The sequence below is a fragment of the Schistocerca americana genome, chromosome 11 (assembly GCF_021461395.2).
Source record: "Schistocerca americana isolate TAMUIC-IGC-003095 chromosome 11, iqSchAmer2.1, whole genome shotgun sequence".
Classification (NCBI taxonomy): Eukaryota; Metazoa; Arthropoda; class Insecta; order Orthoptera; family Acrididae; genus Schistocerca; species Schistocerca americana.
This window is the reverse complement of record NC_060129.1, coordinates 43,870,824-43,890,871: the sequence shown is the minus strand read 5'-3', so window position 1 is coordinate 43,890,871 and position 20,048 is coordinate 43,870,824. Positions and strand designations below refer to the sequence as shown.

General features: G+C 38.5%; 1 protein-coding gene across 2 annotated transcripts in view; it reads right to left on the bottom strand.

Moving 5' to 3' along the window:
* Positions 1-4,044: 4,044 nt before the first annotated feature.
* LOC124554199 (zinc finger protein 708-like) overlaps positions 4,045-20,048 on the bottom strand; it is a 119,144-nt gene continuing 103,140 nt past the window's right edge. The window contains exons 8-9 of one of the 2 annotated variants that reach the window (XM_047128266.1): positions 17,973-18,080; positions 4,045-7,535 (exon numbers count right to left, since the gene is read on the bottom strand). In XM_047128266.1, coding sequence (XP_046984222.1) covers positions 7,469-7,535; positions 17,973-18,080 — 175 coding nt within the window. In that variant the 3' untranslated portion in view covers positions 4,045-7,468. Of the gene's footprint in view, positions 7,536-15,619; positions 18,081-20,048 lie in introns of those variants that run through there. The other variant, XM_047128265.1, reaches the window with a different exon arrangement.

Sequence of the window (20,048 nt, the reverse complement as noted above, 5' to 3'; positions counted from 1 at the left end):
AGCAACAGTACCAAGCGCCATTGCATTTCATGTGCCCGATCATCCAGGTCTGCAGCAGCATCCAGCTGCATTTCTGTTTAAATGGCAATGAGCACTTGCACTTGTTATGGGAGGCTGCATGTCCATACAGCATGCAGCACTGAGTCCCAGACCATGTCTGTCTGTGCAAGGCTCCGCAGGTTGTATAAGAACTCAGATGGCCTCCTGTCACCACACTCCTCTTGGTCCAGCAACTGATGGACCTGTTATAACTGACACCATGAAATTTGCTGGTTTAACTGCTCTTTCAGTTGGTTATATAAAAACTGCATCGGCAAGGCAGTGATTGTGTCGTGCACTTCATCTCCATGGTCCTGATCTAGCTGGCTCATGATGTGTTCGAATTTGGTGTTGGCACTAGTGATGTTGCTTTCAGTAAAACTGCCTCTTCTTGGCTGAACCATAGGATTGCATAACGAGGCCAAAAGGGCAGCATTCTAACCAACACCTGTCCTGTGCTTGCTGCCACTCCTGCAACAGTAGGTGGTGTCGGTGTGGCCATGGTTTCCATGTTTCTCTGAGATGGCTCCAGGTGGAAAGAATCTGTTATGTGGAGAGTACCTGTGGCTCTCTCTCCGGCAGCTGGTTCCACGCTAACTGCTCATCTTATTCTCGTTTGGCTTTTGTCTAGTGTCTTTTGCAGTTCTTCCAACGTTGTCATCTTGGTGTAGTGTCTAAATCTAGATGGTACGTCCACAAGAAAAATCACTGCTCACATGCAAGGATGTAAGTGTTAGATCAACTGCAGTTCTGCATCATGCCCACAGACGAAAGATGACCACATATTTAGCCTACAGATCAAATTAGGGTCACCAGTGAAGCGAGAACACTCGTGTATTACTGCTTACATGTCAGTCGTGCAGTAAGCTGACTTTACTGTTACACCTATGCACTTCACTTCACTCAGGATGTAGGCTATGGTGATGGTGTGGTGATGAGAACTGATAAGTACACATTTACCAAAAATATATTTATTCTGCAAAAATGAGTAAATGAACAAGTGACAAAAACAAGATCTGACAGCAATGTCTATTAACCAGTAATAGTGATAATGGTGTCTACATAATAGTTTCACTCTAACACCAATCCAAGAGGCTGTACACTACATGGTGATGAGCATTTCATCCAATTGCAGCTGTGCGGGAGAATGGAAGCATGACTGAAGCACTTTCCTCTCAACTGTTGGGTTCTGTGTACTTTGCGGATACGACATAGCCAAAGCAAAAACAAACGTGATGCACCAAACAAACTTCCACACATGTTGGTGGTGAGCTTGTGTTAAGTTTGACCCACGTAATTGGTGGATTGAACTTACAGTCTATGGAAAGTGCATCTGTACAGTAGAGTGACTCAGTTCATACTGTATTGCTTTTGCTTGCCCAAGCCCATACATGCCACACATTGCCAGAATGTTGCCTATTGGTAAGCAAGCATGCCAATAGATACCTGACGCAGTTAACTTGGACCTGCTGTGAGCATTTCTGGTCCATTCATGCATTACTGAAGCATGCCTATGCCTAAATGCTAAATCAGTGTCAATGGGTATGCATTAACCAACACAATTACCACCAAACCAAAACCACAATTTTTCTGTGAATTTGACAGATTCTGTACTAATTAAAAATTACTTTCTTACTCACAAATCTGGAGTATCAATCAAAATATTTTATACAGATTGTTAATGTTGAAATTAAGAAAGTAATTAGTACCATTAAAGTAGTGTCAACTGATTTTCTTTGTTCATAATTATTCTGGACAGTTTCTTCATAGTTTTTTGACAGTTAATGTGTACCTGTGAATTTACAGAATAAATTTTGTTGTGGCTTGATGTACAGTGTCCCAGAGGTGATTCATCACTCTGTTAACAATATTGTTCCATGTGGTATTCAGAGAAACAGATTTTAATGGTTTTCTTTGTGTTCGACAATGTGATTTTGCACAGGTAAGCAGTAATGTGTAGTGTTACATTTGCATTGTTGTTTGCATGTTATTTGAATCAGAGTAATTATGGTACTACCATTTTTCCAAAATTTTACATAAAATTCACTTCTGTTTGAGTCTGACAAGGAAACTTTTTCAGTATACATTTGATGCATTTATGGACTCATAAGCACACATCTGTTTATAAATTTACTTTGTAGAATTATTGCAGTGGATTGGTGATCATATTTTTTTGCAGTAACTATTTTTTTCCAATTATGGCAAATCGTGTGAAAATCTGCTGTTTCAAATTTTTACTGGTTTGCAGTATGTTTCACCAAAATCAGTACATATCATTTTCCTGAAAGTTAAGTCATTTTTGGGAATGGACATACAGTTTCCCAACTTATATGCAGCTGCAATCCAGAATTAACTGCCTTGTTTCTGAAGTGTAGGTTTATGATGAAATGTTCATTGTAACATATTTGGATACAATTTGTACAGTTTTTTAAATATACAGTACTGTCATGACAGATGACAAGATTATCTTGAAGATTGGAGTAACCAAATACTTAAGAATTCATGGAAATAGAACAGTCTCTGATCATGATCAAATATTCTGTCAGTTTCCATAAATTCTTAATATCACTGATATTAACTTCACAGTACTTTCCCTGCAAAAGAATGCACATTCTCTACATAATTAGCTCTCCATTTGGTTGAAATTTTAAAGCATGAGGACTGACAGTCCAATTTTAGGAAATGTTTAACATAATCTTCAACTGTATCTTAGTCAAAATCATAAAATTTCTATCTTCTACTGTTACGTTTTCCTGATTTATCTAAGGAGGTGTAACTATTTTCAGTCAACATCTGCAGACACATGTGTAGCTGGTAGTGTCTATCACTGATGTAATTGAAAAACAACCATTTTACCACTTTATAGGTCACTGGGAATGAGCCACTGGTTAAAAACGTGACTTTTTGCATATGTTATTTCTTTAACCCCACAACTTGAGTACAAAGGGCAACTAAAAACTGAGTCTGGTTATGTTTCAGGTCACTTCTTCCTAGTTTATGTAAGGTTCCTGCATCCCTTGGTGGCTAAAGATTTTCTCTTTCATGTTCTCAAAATTTTAGTTCCTTTACTCAATTTTTTTTAATAAATGGTGTGACTCTTCAGGCTTTCTAAGTAAATTTGCTGTATTTGTAGCTCTTAGGTTAGATCATGGTCTGTAAATTCCACAATATTCCTTCAAGGCAACAATTCAACATCCTCAGATGGTTTCTCCTGTCAAGAAGAAACTTCCTGATGATTCTCAGAGGTTGTATGAATGAAAAAGTAGAAAATTTAGATAATGTGTTCTACTGAAAGATCAGAAAGATATATGTTAATAAAACCTGCTGCTTGTAATTACAGCTTTTTTAGTCATTGAATTTTTTTGTAGACAGGCGTAAAAATATACCCCAGAACTGGAAAAAAAAATGCAATTATACAAAAATTTGACACAATGTTATCCATCTTTAACCAAGTTTTTGGGCAAACTTTTAATTACAATACATTTGAGGTGAATGATGCATACACAAGGCACGTTTAGACATATAGAACAACTAAATTCTTTTTTGAAGAAGTTAATTCTTTATATCCCTTTCCCCTTCTATTGCAATGGATTGTCAAGTTTTGTCTTATTTTTATGGAGATGAATTACTGCATTGGTGAGCAGTTATTAACTACATAAAATTTATCAGTTTCATAATAATCACTGCAGTATTACTAATTGCATTACCTTAATAGTGAGCTAGAGTATGCATTAATTGTTTCTACATAAATAACACTAGAATGCATTTTAAAAATTTTGTCAGAAGATTTGTTGAAAGTAGGTGTTTGTGAATCAGTTTTTGTGGTGATACTAGAAATAACTTCACTTTTTATCTATCACATCAGATTTGTACACAAAATAAAAAGTAAAATTCTGATGATTTTAACTTCTGACACCACAAATATAAACACCATTTTACACAATATAAGTTTTTAATCAAAATATATTTAAAAAATAAAATACATCGAAAAAATATTCTAGAGAACTTCACTAATTTATTTTGTGGTTACCTTTAAGAAAAGAAGTCAACAGCATTCCATTAATTTTTAAACTTTCTCTTCTTTGACTTCCTTGCACAACCTTGCATATAATGATTGTCCCTCCAACATCAGACAGTAATCAGCTATCATAGTTGCACTCCAGTTCCCAAAACCTCCTCTCCATCACCTCAATATCTTGGTGAAAACACTCACTCTGCTCTTCACTATCGTGTATAAAATTTTCCAGGGAACAGTCAATATGTGAGTGCACAAAGTGGACTTTCACACTCATGTTACAACCCATCTTGAAATTTTGCAATTGTTTTAAACATAGGATCTTTATTAAACCTATAAAGTGCTCAATAACAGATCAGAAGGCAGTCAATGCTCATATTTTTCTATTCTTTATTTTCTTATCAAGATCTTCATCTTTCATCAATTCCTTTATTTGAGGACCAAAAAAATTCTAGCTTTCAATTTGTCTTGTGTGATAAACAAAAATTTCTTGGAAGGATACTTTAAGCAGGGTCTGTCCTGTGGTAGAGCCTTTACAAATTACTTCATCAAGCCCAATTTTATGAGCAGTATTGAAAGCAAGTTTTTTTTTTCTACAAGTGGTTCATGCAGGATAGTTCTAGTTACAGGCATAAAATTTTTCCACTCCAGCCAAACTCTCACAATCGAGTCTTTGCCTTGCCCTTGCATAGAAAGCAAGGCATTTTTGTGAACCCCACTTCATGTTTTAACAGTATTTTGATAACTCTGGAGTAAAAAAAAAAAAAAAAAAGCTCTTTGTGCTCCTCATATTGGACACTTGTTAAAAAGTATCTTCATGTTTTCATAGGTCTCTTTCATTTGAACTGAATGGAGCACAGGTATGAAACCATATGCACTCCCATTATGCAACAAAACGTCTTTCACGCTCCTCGTTGGTGAGTCTAGAAAAGGTTTACACTCAGCAGGATCATGTTCAATGGCATAGAAGTGCATTAACTCGTTTATATTATTGCAGTAAACCAAGGACTCATTCTGTGTGAATGAAGAAACTAATTCTTTCTCAGTATGTCTGTACCATCATTAATGTGTTCCTGGTACCAGAAGATTCTTAGTCATTTACTGGGAGCCAAGTAGTTCTGCAGATTCCTTAGGCACATTTAAATCTCATATGTAGCCATTAAGTTCACTCTGATAGAACAGTTGTGAGAGACAGTCACACACAGCCTGGTAAACATTACCATCTTTGGTAATTGCATCAACTCCATTTTCATCACCATCTACCGCCACATTCTCTACAACAGCTGGAGCAAGAGGAGTAATCTGAACTTCTCCATGTGCAACTGGCCCAACAGCTAAATCAATGCTTAGATACACAATTTGTTTCTTACTTTTCGAACTGCACCCCAGAATATTAACTAAACAGAAGTAACAGTCATTAAGGTTATTTTTAAACTCCCTTCACACCACTGGAATTGCAAATGGCATGCATGTTTTCTTTCCTTGTTGTCCACAATCTTGACCTCTCAACACAATAATGACAAACTGTCTTTGGCATCCACTTGTTTTCTGGTCACCAAGTTACATTTTAAAATAAGACTGGTAAGCATATTTCAACAAAGTCTGTTATAATTATTCTCTGTTTAGGCAGTGTGTAATTTTCACAAATATATGAGTAACAGAAAGCATCAGAGTTGTTCAAACACTTGCATGTTAACATTGTAGTAACTAGAAATAACAGGTAAGCTGTTTTATTAACACCATCTTAAATATACAGAATAATCACAATATAGCACTGATAATGCAAGCCAGTGAGATAAACAATACTTTCAAGGTCACACAAAACCAACTAGCATCAACAGGTGTAAAAAACTGAAGGCATACACCACCTTATTGAGAAATTTCCCTCCAACAGTACACATAACCTAATAGCACAATAATATCCTTCGAAGTCAAATAGCAGCAGAACTCTATGTGACATGAAAAAAATGAAAACATATTTGGAATTGGAATAATATGTAGAAGTTGCAAAAGACATTAGTTTCAGTCATCTGATACCATGCGGATTAGTGTAATAAATCTACACATGCAATATTTCTCTGTAAATAATCATCATAATTTTAGCAATAGGCTTAATTTGAATACACTTCAATTTCGATAATTTTCAGTGTTTTAATACAAGATAAAGTTTCAAACCATAGTATATGAATTTCTTCATTATTAGTAAAGAGAAGTATCATACATGACTAAGTTCGACATATAAAAAAGTTTTAATGTACCAGAGAATTTCTATTATAAATGCACTGTAAACTTCTCACTTATTCATATAATGGTTTTCCCTTCATGGTGGATCAGTCACATAGAATTTTTTGAAAAACATTTCCACCATTTGACTAGAAACTGTTCATTTATTTCACACAATCAATATTTCAGCTTTACAGGTATTGTTTAGTGCATGTTGAACTGAAAATTAGTAATGTGTGCATATCACACTGTGCAAGGTATACTAACAAGAAGTCACTGTCTATGTGAAAACATTACTTACATATTAGAATATATGTTACCTCTCTGTGACACATCATCATTGTAAAAAAACATTTCTGTCTTACAAACCAGTCATCACATTACATGATCCAATACATACCATAAAAACATAATATTGCTGATACTGTGCAAAGTGAATAACCACTGATACACAATATGGTGTAGCTAAGGGCAAGTATATTACTGCTGTCTGTATTCATCACTTCAGTGCAACAACTGACATTAACATTTGTCAAAACAATGGCAGAGCTTGTAACAAAGCTGCATGACTGTGCATGCCACACCATCGTTGGGTTACAAGAGGCATTACCCTAAAAGGCATGGTGGATATTGATTTGTCTAAGTGCTTAACACATTCTTGTAATATACATTCATAGCAACCTCTTACAGACATAGTGTGTAACACTCCATACTCGGAGTGTAAATTAAGCACTTTAGATACACAATAAAATTTGATTTCAAAAATGATTGTGTGGCTGCAATATTATAAAATCATAATTCACTGGTTCCTGGAAACTTAAAAGAAATCATACCGCTGCAACAATTTTCACAACCAACATGAGATGGTGGAAATGCCACAAAACTTAGAAACTGAAAGATCCTCAAGGACATTTCCCACATGCACCTAAAACATGAGAGTGCCTACAATGCAACACAAATGTTCAGCAAAAGGAAAAGAAATGGGGTGGAATGGATGGAGTAAGAGGCAAGAGAGGTACAGTTGGCAGGAGGTGCAAGTTGGGGGTTTCTGGGGTGGGGGAGTGGAGAGGGCAGTTGAAGGGGTGGGTGGTGTTGGAATGGATGGGGAATGGGGAAGATTTGGAGGTAGATATGGGTGGTTGGCAGAAGATGGAACATCAGTGATCTATATTATATTCATGACCACACATTTCAATATAACATGAATCTCCACCAAATTAATGTCAGTGTAGTCCCACTACTTAAAGCACATGAAGATCTGAAACAAATACAGATTCTACATGTATTTCCAAGATGACAAAACACTATGCTATATTGACCTAAACCATATACTGTGACATTCCACGATTATTGTTAATTACATATTAATGTAGTCTTACTACTTACATCATGTGAAGCTCTGAACCCAACAAAATAAGTTATATATACATTTTCAAAAGTGACACACCTTTACAGTCACTTCACTAGTTATAAAACATGGCATTCATTAACAACTATTAGGAGTGATTAGAAACTTAATATTTGTATATAGCATATACTTACTTTGTGGAGGTGGTAGATGTATATGTTAAAAATGACCCCTTCAACTACACTCCTGGAAATGGAAAAAAGAACACATTGACACCGGTGTGTCAGACCCACCATACTTGCTCCGGACACTGCGAGAGGGCTGTACAAGCAATGATCACACGCACGGCACAGCGGACACACCAGGAACCGCAGTGTTGGCCGTCGAATGGCGCTAGCTGCGCAGCATTTGTGCACCGCCGCCGTCAGTGTCAGCCAGTTTGCCGTGGCATACGGAGCTCCATCGCAGTCTTTAACACTGGTAGCATGCCGCGACAGCGTGGACGTGAACCGTATGTGCAGTTGACGGACTTTGAGCGAGGGCGTATAGTGGGCATGCGGGAGGCCGGGTGGACGTACCGCCGAATTGCTCAACACGTGGGGCGTGAGGTCTCCACAGTAGATCGATGTTGTCGCCAGTGGTCGGCGGAAGGTGCATGTGCCCGTCGACCTGGGACCGGACCGCAGCGACGCACGGATGCACGCCAAGACCGTAGGATCCTACGCAGTGCTGTAGGGGACCGCACCGCCACTTCCCAGCAAATTAGGGACACTGTTGCTCCTGGGGTATAGGCGAGGACCATTCGCAACCGTCTCCATGAAGCTGGGCTACGGTCCCGCACACCGTTAGGCCGTCTTCCGCTCACGCCCCAACATCGTGCAGCCTGCCTCCAGTGGTGTCGCGACAGGCGTGAATGGAGGGACGAATGGAGACGTGTCGTCTTCAGCGATGAGAGTCGCTTCTGCCTTGGTGCCAATGATGGTCGTATGCGTGTTTGGCGCCGTGCAGGTGAGTGCCACAATCAAGACTGCATACGACCGAGGCACACAGGGCCAACACCCGGCATCATGGTGTGGGGAGCGATCTCCTACACTGGCCGTACACCACTGGTGATCGTCGAGGGGACACTGAATAGTGCACGGTACATCCAAACCGTCATCGATCCCATCGTTCTACCATTCCTAGACCGGCAAGGGAACTTGCTGTTCCAACAGGACAATGCACGTCCGCATGTATCCCGTGCCACCCAACGTGCTCTAGAAAGTGTAAGTCAACTACCCTGGCCAGCAAGATCTCCGGATCTGTCCCCCATTGAGCATGTTTGGGACCGGATGAAGCGTCGTCTCACGCGGTCTGCACGTCCAGCACGAACGCTGGTCCAACTGAGGCGCCAGGTGGAAATGGCATGGCAAGCCGTTCCACAGGACTACATCCAGCATCTCTACGATCGTCTCCATGGGAGAATAGCAGCCTGCATTGCTGCGAAAGGTGGATATTCACTGTACTAGTGCCGACATTGTGCATGCTCTGTTGCCTGTGTCTATGTGCCTGTGGTTCTGTCAGTGTGATCATGTGATGTATCTGACCCCAGGAATGTGTCAATAAAGTTTCCCCTTCCTGGGACAATGAATTCACGGTGTTCTTATTTCAATTTCCAGGAGTGTAGTTGCCAATAAAACCAACACCTTAATACAGCTGGAGAAATTTCGTCATTTTAAACATATATTATACTAGCTGACATCCCAAGTCGTCCATTACAATTATGGATATACGAAGTAGTAGATGTAGGTTAACTTAACCTATGTGGCTCTGCTAGAAAACAAAATCATAGTTTACTAGTGTTACTATAGACAATGTGGTCCTGAAATGAGATCTAATTAGTGTATATAACCCAGTAATGTAGGGAAGAATTTACAGATTCAATGCAACATTCTGCCATGGGATTTGGTTGTGTCAGTCAGGTGCAACGGTAGACATGTAAACTAATAGCATCCAGAGTACTTGTTACCCACAGAGTGAATTTCTGTACATCAGCTACCTGTGTCTTTTGGCACAACAGTGTAGACTAGTTACAATGAACAAGATGTGTGCTTTGAGAGTAGGCATGTCAGCCCAAAACTGGTAACCACTACATACTGTATATTCATGAAACTGAGGTTGACAAAAGAATCAGATTTAAGGAAGGATACTGGGGGTTTGGAGAGCAAGTGGACTGGAACTTGAAGAGAAGGCAGGAGTGGACAGCGGGAGGATTATGTGAAAGTTTGTGTAAGGGTACCTATGATTCTGATTCAGAATTGACTTTACCCGTATGTGCCATTGCCTCTTGTATACGACACTGCAGATTCAAGGAACCTCCATCATTCTAGTACGAGATCGAGTTTTGACTATGGCTGGTATGCAGGAAGCAGTTAGTTAGTCTGACAGTAAAAAGTGAAATGATATAACAGAATGATGGAGCGAGCACCTACTCACACAGATTATAGTGGTAATGGTTACTTTACAAAATAAATAAAAAGCCTGCGTGAAAGTGCTTTTTAGCGTGAAAGGCCTAGGGCAGATAGGGAATATTTGTTTTAATAATAAAAAGATAGTGTTTCAAAATTCAGTCTTTATCTTAACAACCCAATCATATTAATGATATTTGGAAGGAACTTAAGATTTTTGTTCAGGGGTGGAAGGTAGTGAAAGGACATGTACCACTAGGTACACGGTCAGGCCTAATTAGTTAGGTACTTGTACCTTGGATGTAAGAGCCCACTTTTTGCTATTGTGTAGAACTTTCGTAAAACTGGCTAACATAAAACAGACAGCTTTTCATTGGAAGAATAAAGGATTGAAACTTACAGTTGTCATGCATGACAGAACACGTGAATGTTGCAAGAATTTGGACAACCGAACCATAAACAGCCAGTGCAACAAAGAAGAAATAGAGTGAACAGTGTACAGCAGTGTACAGGCATCAAGCAATTCGGATACAGCAAGCAGAAGCCATGCCAACACTTGCAGCGGACAATGGGAATACAAGAAAGTCACATCTTGCAACAGCCAGTGAATGGGCAAAATTTAAAAAAATATAAGTGTCACAAGTGCTTTCACAAATAACAATGTTGAGAATTTAGAAAGACAACTAACAACAGTGTGAACTGCACATGGTAGTAGAGTAAAAACCGGAAATAGGTGCATGAAAATCCATGTGCTGTATACAGCAAATGTTTCATCATTGTAGAAATTACCAGAGAAAGAAATTTAATAAAATGAAACCATTGGATCTCAGAAAGAAAACCAAGTGCGAACTGATGAACAAAGAAAGTGAGTTTTGTGAAAATGGTGAATTTTCAGATTGGTTGATAGCAGAGAATTCGATAAAAGGGGAAGATATTTTGACAGAAATAACTATTGATCTGATCGGCAGTTCATTAGAAGTATGGGGAGGAGACAGCATAGAGGGAGAAAGCACATCAAATATGAACACATGCCAGGTAGCAGGCAGCGAGAGAGCTGAACTATATCCATAACAGCTAGCACAAAAAATGGATACACAGCAAAGAGGAGCAAGGAGAAAGGAATATCAAAGTGGATGGAAGATATGAAACATTCACAAAAACACTGACAAAATAGGTAGAAAAAGAAAGATATAGTGAAAGTATGATGACCTTCCTGCATAGCATGGCTTCAACAAATTACACAGAAGGAAATATTTAAAAATTATAGGGAGAAGTTAAAGAATTTAAACAGGCACTGGATAACATAATAACAGAATGCAGAGAAAGGTTAGTTGGTTGTGAACTAAGAATCAACAAACCAGGTAAACTTAAATAATGCCAAAATCAGTAAAATTTGTAAAAATTATATAAAACTGGAAGACACTGTTGAAGTGGTATCAATTCTTTCATGCAGCATAGAGAAAAATAAAAGAAAATAACCAAAAAGATTAATGAAATCAAGAGAAAGGTAGAGAAGGTAGTAAGAGAGTTGCAACAAACCATGGAGAAAATGGGTGTATTTGGCACTAAAGAAGAAAATAATACAGGAGATGGGATCCTTAATGGACAAGCCACAATACTTGGTAAAAGCAGCTCACAAGTGGATTTTATTAATAGCTCCAAATACAGCAAAATTTCATTCCAAGGGCAAACTCCAACCAGCAGCTTTCCTTAAAAACTTTTTAGATCTGTTAGAGGACAGTTGGGATGAAGAAACAAAAATAAATTATACAGTGAATCACTCAGAGCTTGTAACTGGGGCATATGACTTGAATGAGAATGTATGTCATATGGGGAATTCAAGAGAATGTTTCTTGACAAATAGTGGTTGAAAAATAAGTAACATGACATACTAATATCAATCTGTAACTGCCCATGTAATAAAAGGTTGGATGAACCTGTTCTAAACCTGAAAGAAACCACGCCCTTTTTGATGAGAGAATGGTTGTCCAGTGGGTAATACAGCAATTGCTGCAAGATGTCTGTAGCTATCTCATGCAAATGATTATATACTCACCAGAACAACCACATATGATAGGCACGCAAATGGGGAGGGAGGAGAGGCTGGCGGAAACATTCAGGAACACTTCTGATACTGAAAGACGACCACCAGAAAGGCATGAAGTAGAACAAAGAAGCAAAGGTTGGAGGCAGAGGGGTAGAGGACGTGGAGGTTATACACAACAAAGCTACAAGGAATGGGAATATGACAGCTGCGAAGAAGATTTGTGTAGGATGCACAATTATGGTCAATCAGACTATGAGAATGGAGATATGAGGAGAAGACAGGTGTGGGGTGTGCCGGAATGAATATGAGTCTTGGCAATCAATGTGCATGGAACTCAAACTATGAATTACCAAGCAGGAAACAGGTAGTAGTTTCAGGAGGCACAGCCTGAAATGAAGTTAGAAGGACCTCAAATATCTTGCAAAAACGTGGAAATTCGTCTGTAATAGCAAAAGATGGCCTCACCAGTGTGATTGAATGGGCCAGGAATCACCATAACATACCCTTCGTACTTGTCCCTAAGAAAAATAGAAAAAATCGTCTGGTTTTGGATGCATGCCAAGCAAATAAAGTATTTGAGCAGGGATGAGATAGACCAATAAATATAGAAGAAATACTTCAGAAATTCAAAGCAGCAGGAATCTTCACAAGTTCAGACTTAACACATGACTACCACAAGGTTTCACTCTATCTCTAATCGAGACCATTCACGGCATTTCTATATGAAGGCTGTTGTTACCAGTATGGGTAATTATCTTCCAGGTTACATGAATCTGTTTTTGCGTTCATTCAGACATTAAACACAATGCTAGAAGAGAAGTTATTGAAGAAAATTGCAGTTTACACTGATGATTTGCTAATAGCTAGTGAAAACCGGCAAGGACATTTGGAGACTGTAAAAGAAGTATGTGAGAAGTGAGAGTTGGTGGAGGCCTATTTGAATTTTCAAAAATCCAAGTCTGGACAACAGGAAATTAACTTTTGCAATTGACACTTATGGTATGTCGAATCCATCCTAACTGAGAGCTAGAAAGGAATTTCCATTGCCAATAGACAGTACAACACCTTAAGAGTTTATTCAAATCCAACAGATTCTACTGAGGACTCTTAGGTGACAAAGTACTGAACAGTAGAGTGCTGCATGAAGTGTAGAAGAGAAGTAGTGCATGGTCAGGACAGATAAATGTACACAAGACTTTCAGGAAATTATGGAGGCACCATGTAATGCTCCAATATTGTTACACCCAAGCCTAGAAAATGACATTCTACCTGTCATGTGATGCATTACACAACAGATTAGTAATTCGGCAGTACTAGGAGAAGGAAGGAGGAGGTACAGAAGTGATAAAGGTGATCACATTTGGTAGTTGGATACTGAATGATCACCAGCTCCTGTTTTTTCAGAATACCTCTGTTGATTCAGGGAAAAGAATTTTTCTGGCTACTTCAAATGCATGACATTTTCATATCAAGCAATGTTACACTCTTGTAAAAGAAATCCCAAAGGAATAAGGCAGCCTGGAAGGGTTAATACCACCACTGGATGGTAAAGAAAAGTAAAACATGCTAAAATGAAATAATTATGTATTATCCACAAATAATGATAAAAGACTAACAAGTATGAAACAATCCTATAGTTCTTCCTTATCTGAATAAGTAGTCTGCCCCCAGTAGCTGAGTGATCAGCACAACAATGTCAATCCTAAGAGCCCAGGTTCGATTCCCGGCTGGGTCAGAAATTTTGTCCACTCAGGGACTGCGTTTTGTGTTGTCCTAATCATCATCATTTCATCCCCATCGATGCGAAAGTCGCCGAAGTGGCGTAAAATCAAAAGACTTGCACCCAGCAAATAGTCTACTCGACGGGAGGCCCAAGCCACACGACATTTACATTTATCTGAATAAGAAAACAAAAAAAATCTTGTGGTATGCATTAATCTGAAGAATAGCACTTGACATAACAAGCTGCTTCATCCTTTTTAAATGTATCCTGCATTCTGAAAATATCAAACGTTGACCCTATGGGATTGTTACCTCCAGTTGAGAACAAAGGAAATTTCCTATAGCTCAGTGTAATGGGTAATATATAAGGAAATAAATCAGGATTAAAATTAATGAAATAGAGCAACAATATTGGGGTCCTCTGAATTAATGTAGCGTTGATATCAACTGTTATTGTGTGAATGGTTAAATACACACATCAAAAAAAGTTTTGCATCACCTCGGTTCTGAAAGGTCTGGAACCTGTACAGAAAATTGGAACAGAGATCAACATAAACATCATTTCTGCCCATTTTATTGTTCATCAAAACCACACCTTGCATGTTGGACCACCATCCAGTGAGACATTCAGAGGGTGATGGTCCAGACTGCTGTACACACTGATATCTCTAATACCCAGAAGCACGTCATCTTGCATTGATGCATGCCTGTATTCATTGTGACATACTATCCACAAGTTCATCAAGGCACTGTTGGTCCAGATTGTCCCAATCCTCAATGGCGATTCAGAATAGATCCCTTAGAGTGGTTGGTGTGTCATGTCATCCATAAACAGCCCTTTTCAATCTATCCCAGGCATGTTTGATAGGGTTCATCTTTGGAGAACATGTTGGCCACTCTAGTCAAGTGATATCGTCATACTGAAGGAAGCCATTCACAATACGTGCATGATGCGGGTGTGAATTGTCGTCCATGAGGATCAATGCCTCGCCAATATGCTGCTGACATGGTTGCACTATCGGTAGGAGGATGGCGTTCACGTATTGTACAGCTATTTTGGTGCCTTCCATGACCACTAGCGGCATATGTCGGCCCCACATAATGCAACCCAAAAACAGAAGGGAACGTCCACCTTGCTTTACTCGCTGGACAGTGTGCCTAAGGCTTTCAGCCTGACCAGGTTGCCTCCAAACATGTTTCCCACGATCATGTGGTTGAAGGCATATGTGGCACTCATCAGTGAAGAGCACATTAAGCCAATCCTTAGTGGTCCATTTGGCACGTCGTTGAGCCCATCTGTGCTGCACTGCATGGTGTCATGTTTGCAAAGATGTACCATGCCAAGTTACTGTCTCTCTGTATCTCCTTTATGTCCAAACAACATTGCTTTGGTTCACTCTGAGACACCTGGACACTTCCCTTGTTGAGAGCCCTTCCTGGCACAAAGCAACTATGTGGACACAATTGAACCATGGTACTGACCGTCTAGGCAAGGTAGAACTACAGACAACACGAGCCGTGTACGACCTCCTTGGTGGAATTATTAGAACTGTTGGACCCTCTCCGTCTAACAGGTGCTGCTCATGCATGGTTGTTTACATCTTTGGGTGGTCTTAGTGGCATCTCTGAACAGTCTAAGGGACTGTGACTGTGATACAATATCCACAGTCAGCGTCTATCTTCAGTAATTCTGAGAACTGGGGTGATACAAAACTTTTTTTGATGTGTGTATAAAAAATTAAAGAAACAAATGTCAGTAGAAAATTATAAAACAAATATTACAAATACATGAAAATAATTTAATTGCAGTCCATAAAATACATAAGTAATGACAATATTTCACAGGGGACTGATAAAATATGTTAAATAGTGTAAACATACCTACAAACTCAAAGAATGAATTCAATTTCACAAAATACGCAAGTAGGCATCATCATCCACACCTTCATAAAAGATGCATCTGCATGATATCTGGTCCATGAACTAAATTACAGATACCATTCAGCCTGTTTCAATGATATTTTAAAACACACCTCAAATGAACGTCTGAGAATGAATTTTTCTTCTGAATATGAAACACTATATTACTAGGGTACAGCCTAATAAACCACCCTATTTAAAAGAACTGAAAAATCTGATATACATATATTGTTAACTTTCAAGGGCTCAGCGTAATTTTGCAGATATGAAACAAATACTTAATACATACAAATGCACAATTTTAGATGTCTACTCTCGCCAAAACAGTTTTTACATGATTCTTATTCCTTGTTTTTTACAATACCTGCACTCATTTCCACATGTAAGATGATACACGTTCATTTGTGTAAATATTGTTAACTAAACACAACTCTGTAGCCTTTAAATGTCTCCAAAGAAATATCTTTCACAATAGTCACATTTCTCCTCTACACCATGCAGACTATTACTTTCAAACAAAATGCTAGCCCTGATAATAGATTCAGTCTTAACTCTGTAATACATCCCGCACATTAACTGATCTATTGACCTAATATTAGCTGTAAGAAACCTGACACTGCAGCTAACAGTATTAGAACCACAGCACTTCTCCAATATATACTACTGATTTCGGGCGATTTAGGCAGATCAATGATGTTCATTAATTCACACAGGAAACGAATCTCATAAAAGAATGTCTTTTTTATTAATATCATCAATAACACCTATTTCATTCCCTATGGTTTTCAGATTTATATAATGTCTTGTAATTATTTATTACTGCATGCTTCCCAAGATAACCAGTAAGTGAAAGGCATTTGCACAGGTGTCAGTTTTGTTTGGCCTCTCATCAGTATCTATTAATGTGTGCCTTTGAAACCATTACATGGAATAACAGCTGACCCACATACATCTCATTTATGTGACCTTTTACCAGTATGAATTATAGTGTGCCTCTTGAGATTACTAGACTGTCTAAAGGATTTCCCACAGACATCACACTTATGTGCTCCCACGCCAACATGTATTAACACATGCCTATTGAGAACATACAAGTGATTAAAGGCTTTTCCACAAACGTCACATTTTTATGGCCTCAAGTCATTGTGTGTTAATAAATGCTGCTTAAGATGACGTGCCTTAGTGAAAGATTTCCCACAGACACATTTGTGTGGTCTCTCGCCAGTATGAATTAACCCGTGCTTTTTTAGATTGCTAGACTCTGTGAACGATTTACCACAGATGTCACATTTATGTGGTTTCAGGCCAGTGTGTGTTAATGCATGATGCTTGAGATGGTAAAAATAATGAAAGGCTTTACCACACACGTCACATTTGTGTCGACTCTCGCCAGTATGTAGTACTGAATGTTTCTTGAGGCTATTAGACTGAATGAAAGCTTTCCCACAGATAACGCATTTGTGTGGTCTCTCGCTAGTATGTGTTAATACATGTTTCTTGAGATTACCAGATTCCGTGAAGGATTTTCCACAGACACCACATTTATGACGTTTTTCGCCAGTATGTATGAATTCATGCTTCTTGAGGTGACCAGACTGAGTAAAGGCTTTTCCACAAATTTCGCATTTGTGCGTTCTTTCGCCATGTGTTAATTCATGTGTCTTCAGACAATAAATCCGTGTAAAAGATTTACCACAAAACTCACATTTGTGACGTCTCTCAACAGTGTGTAGTAAGATGTGTTTCTTGAGAGAACCAGACGCAGTGAAAGATTTCCCACAGACAGAACATTTATGTGGCCTCTCGACAGTGTATGCTAATGCATTTTTATTGGCTTGAGCAGATGGAGTGAACGGTTCCTCACAAAACTCAAATGTGTGTGGTGTCTCGCCAGTGGACACTACTTCACAGAACAGGAGACTATCATATTCATAAGAAAGAGTGCTTTGTTGATCACATTTCTCTCGACTTTTCAACTTTTGCACCACAGAATGCTTGCTGAGGCTGTCACGGGAGGTAAATACTCTGCCACACCACATACAGATATTCTCAGGTGGCTCTACTCCATCAAAGTGAATGAATACATGCATTGTGAGACTGTATTTTGATGAAAACGACTGCTGGCATGAACTACATGTGAAGACATTTTCCTCAAAATTGTAATTATTACTAGAGCAAAAGGCAATTTGCTCCTGAGAAGAAGAAACTTGCCTTGGTGTTCTAATTCCTACAGAATGTGCTGATCTCTCTGCACCTATGTCCAGCTCATCACCAGTTGCTCCCTGGAGACATGTTTCTTCACCAGTGGTTTTAATCAATCTGAAGCATTAACAGAAGAGCAGTAAATATCTTAATTTTCTGTATACAGAAAAACATTATTTTAGATTCAAAAATTCTTAGTTGGAATGGATAGTGAATTCATAGCATGCACATAAAGAAATACACATTGATTCACAATGGCACTCAGTGAACAAGTTCAGTTTATACATAATGTGGTACCTTGAAGCAGCAAGCTCACAATTAGATTTTATGTACAATTCGTAAATATCTTCCATTTCATTAGACCACCTGTTACAGCAACCATAAGTAGAATATCTGAATGAAAAACATTCTTTTTTGCAACTTAGTCTTTTAATAACAACGCATTTTGCTGTTGTTTGCCATCTTTAGATCATCTACAGGGATAACAAAATAAACAGAAATTAGGGTATGGTCCTACTTCCACATTCTAAATGCAAATCAGAAATTGTTACCTGTCCTCCAAATTTCCCTCTTACAATATACATCAGAAACAATATAAAACAGCTCTGTACTAGATCAGATGGATCCACCGAGGCCTTTCCCTTTTCAACATTTTAGAAACCATAAAATGGCTCTGTGCTGGACTTAAGCACACATTTAACAAGATGAACCCACATTGTCTGTCGAATTGGAAGAATATTTAGCATGAGATCTAGCAAGCATTTGTTAAACAAAAACATCACTTAAAGTAGCATCCTACATTTGCTGAACATTTGGAGACTGTAGGGGACCAGTCACCCCAGTTTATGATCTCTGCATCTCATGTTGAGCTCAGAAAGGCAAAAAGCTTCATTTATTGGAAGAGTTGGAAATCCTAGAGTACACGTGTACTATCAACGAACAATTTTTGACTGATTCACTAGCAGAAATCATGGTCACTATCATTTGGTGATATCAGTTCTTAACATTTTTACACAAGTTTCGTTATGCTCTTCTAATGAGTTCCATTTCAGTTTATTAACTTCCCCTGAAGTGAATCATTCTTGACATATTTTTAAAGTCAAGTCGGGACTTGCTGTTTTAACAAACTTTTCTATCCTCAGTTATTGGAATGACGTCCATCCTTGATGCTTAACTTAGTTTTATTTAGTTATGGCTGATGTTACTACTTGGTTCACTTGGAGTAATTTAGAGGTTTCTCTTTGGGCAACAGTGCTCTGATTAATTGCAATCATTTAATTTCGTTTTAGTGAACCAATCATTATTGGACCTTTTTCGTAAGCATTAAACATCACACTGGTCACATAACTGCTTTGAGCGCCACCTAAGTATGTCCACCACAGACACTATACGCAAGCCTCATTCCGCTGTGTGGCCACTTCATATTCCATCTGTGACGTTACACTGTCACTACTGTGTATTTTGTTTAAATCTGTACACTTCAGTGTGAGTGTGGTCCTACCATTTAACCATTCTGGCCTGCTGGTGACTTCACTTATATATTTCTCATTCATTTTGATTATTTATTTTGTATTCATACCTGCAGTTACACATTACATTAGTTGTTTTTGGCTAGATCTCTGCTGGTTCATTTCACCTGACACATGCTTCAATGTAGCTCAGAACAATTTGATGGTTTTTACAATTTGAAAAAAGAGGTCTCGACAGGTCCATCTGATTTGACGCATGTTTCAGTCTAGCACAAAGCAGTTTTATTATATTTAGAACATTGTAAAAGGAAAATTTTAAATTCAATAAAACTTCCTAATTTTACATCTACAGGGATACTATGCAACTCACACGTAAGTGCCTGGCAGAGGGTTCACCGAACCATCTTCACACTAATACCCTATTAGTCCACTCTTTAAAAGCACATGGAAAAACTAACACCTACATCTTTCTGTGTGAGCTCTGGCTTCAATTACTTTATTATGATGATCGTTTTCCCCTAAGTAGGTTTCTGTCAAATGTTGGTGATTGAAATTTCCTGAGAAAGTACTGCAGCAACGAAAAACGCCTTTGTTGAAAGGATTTCCACCCAAAATC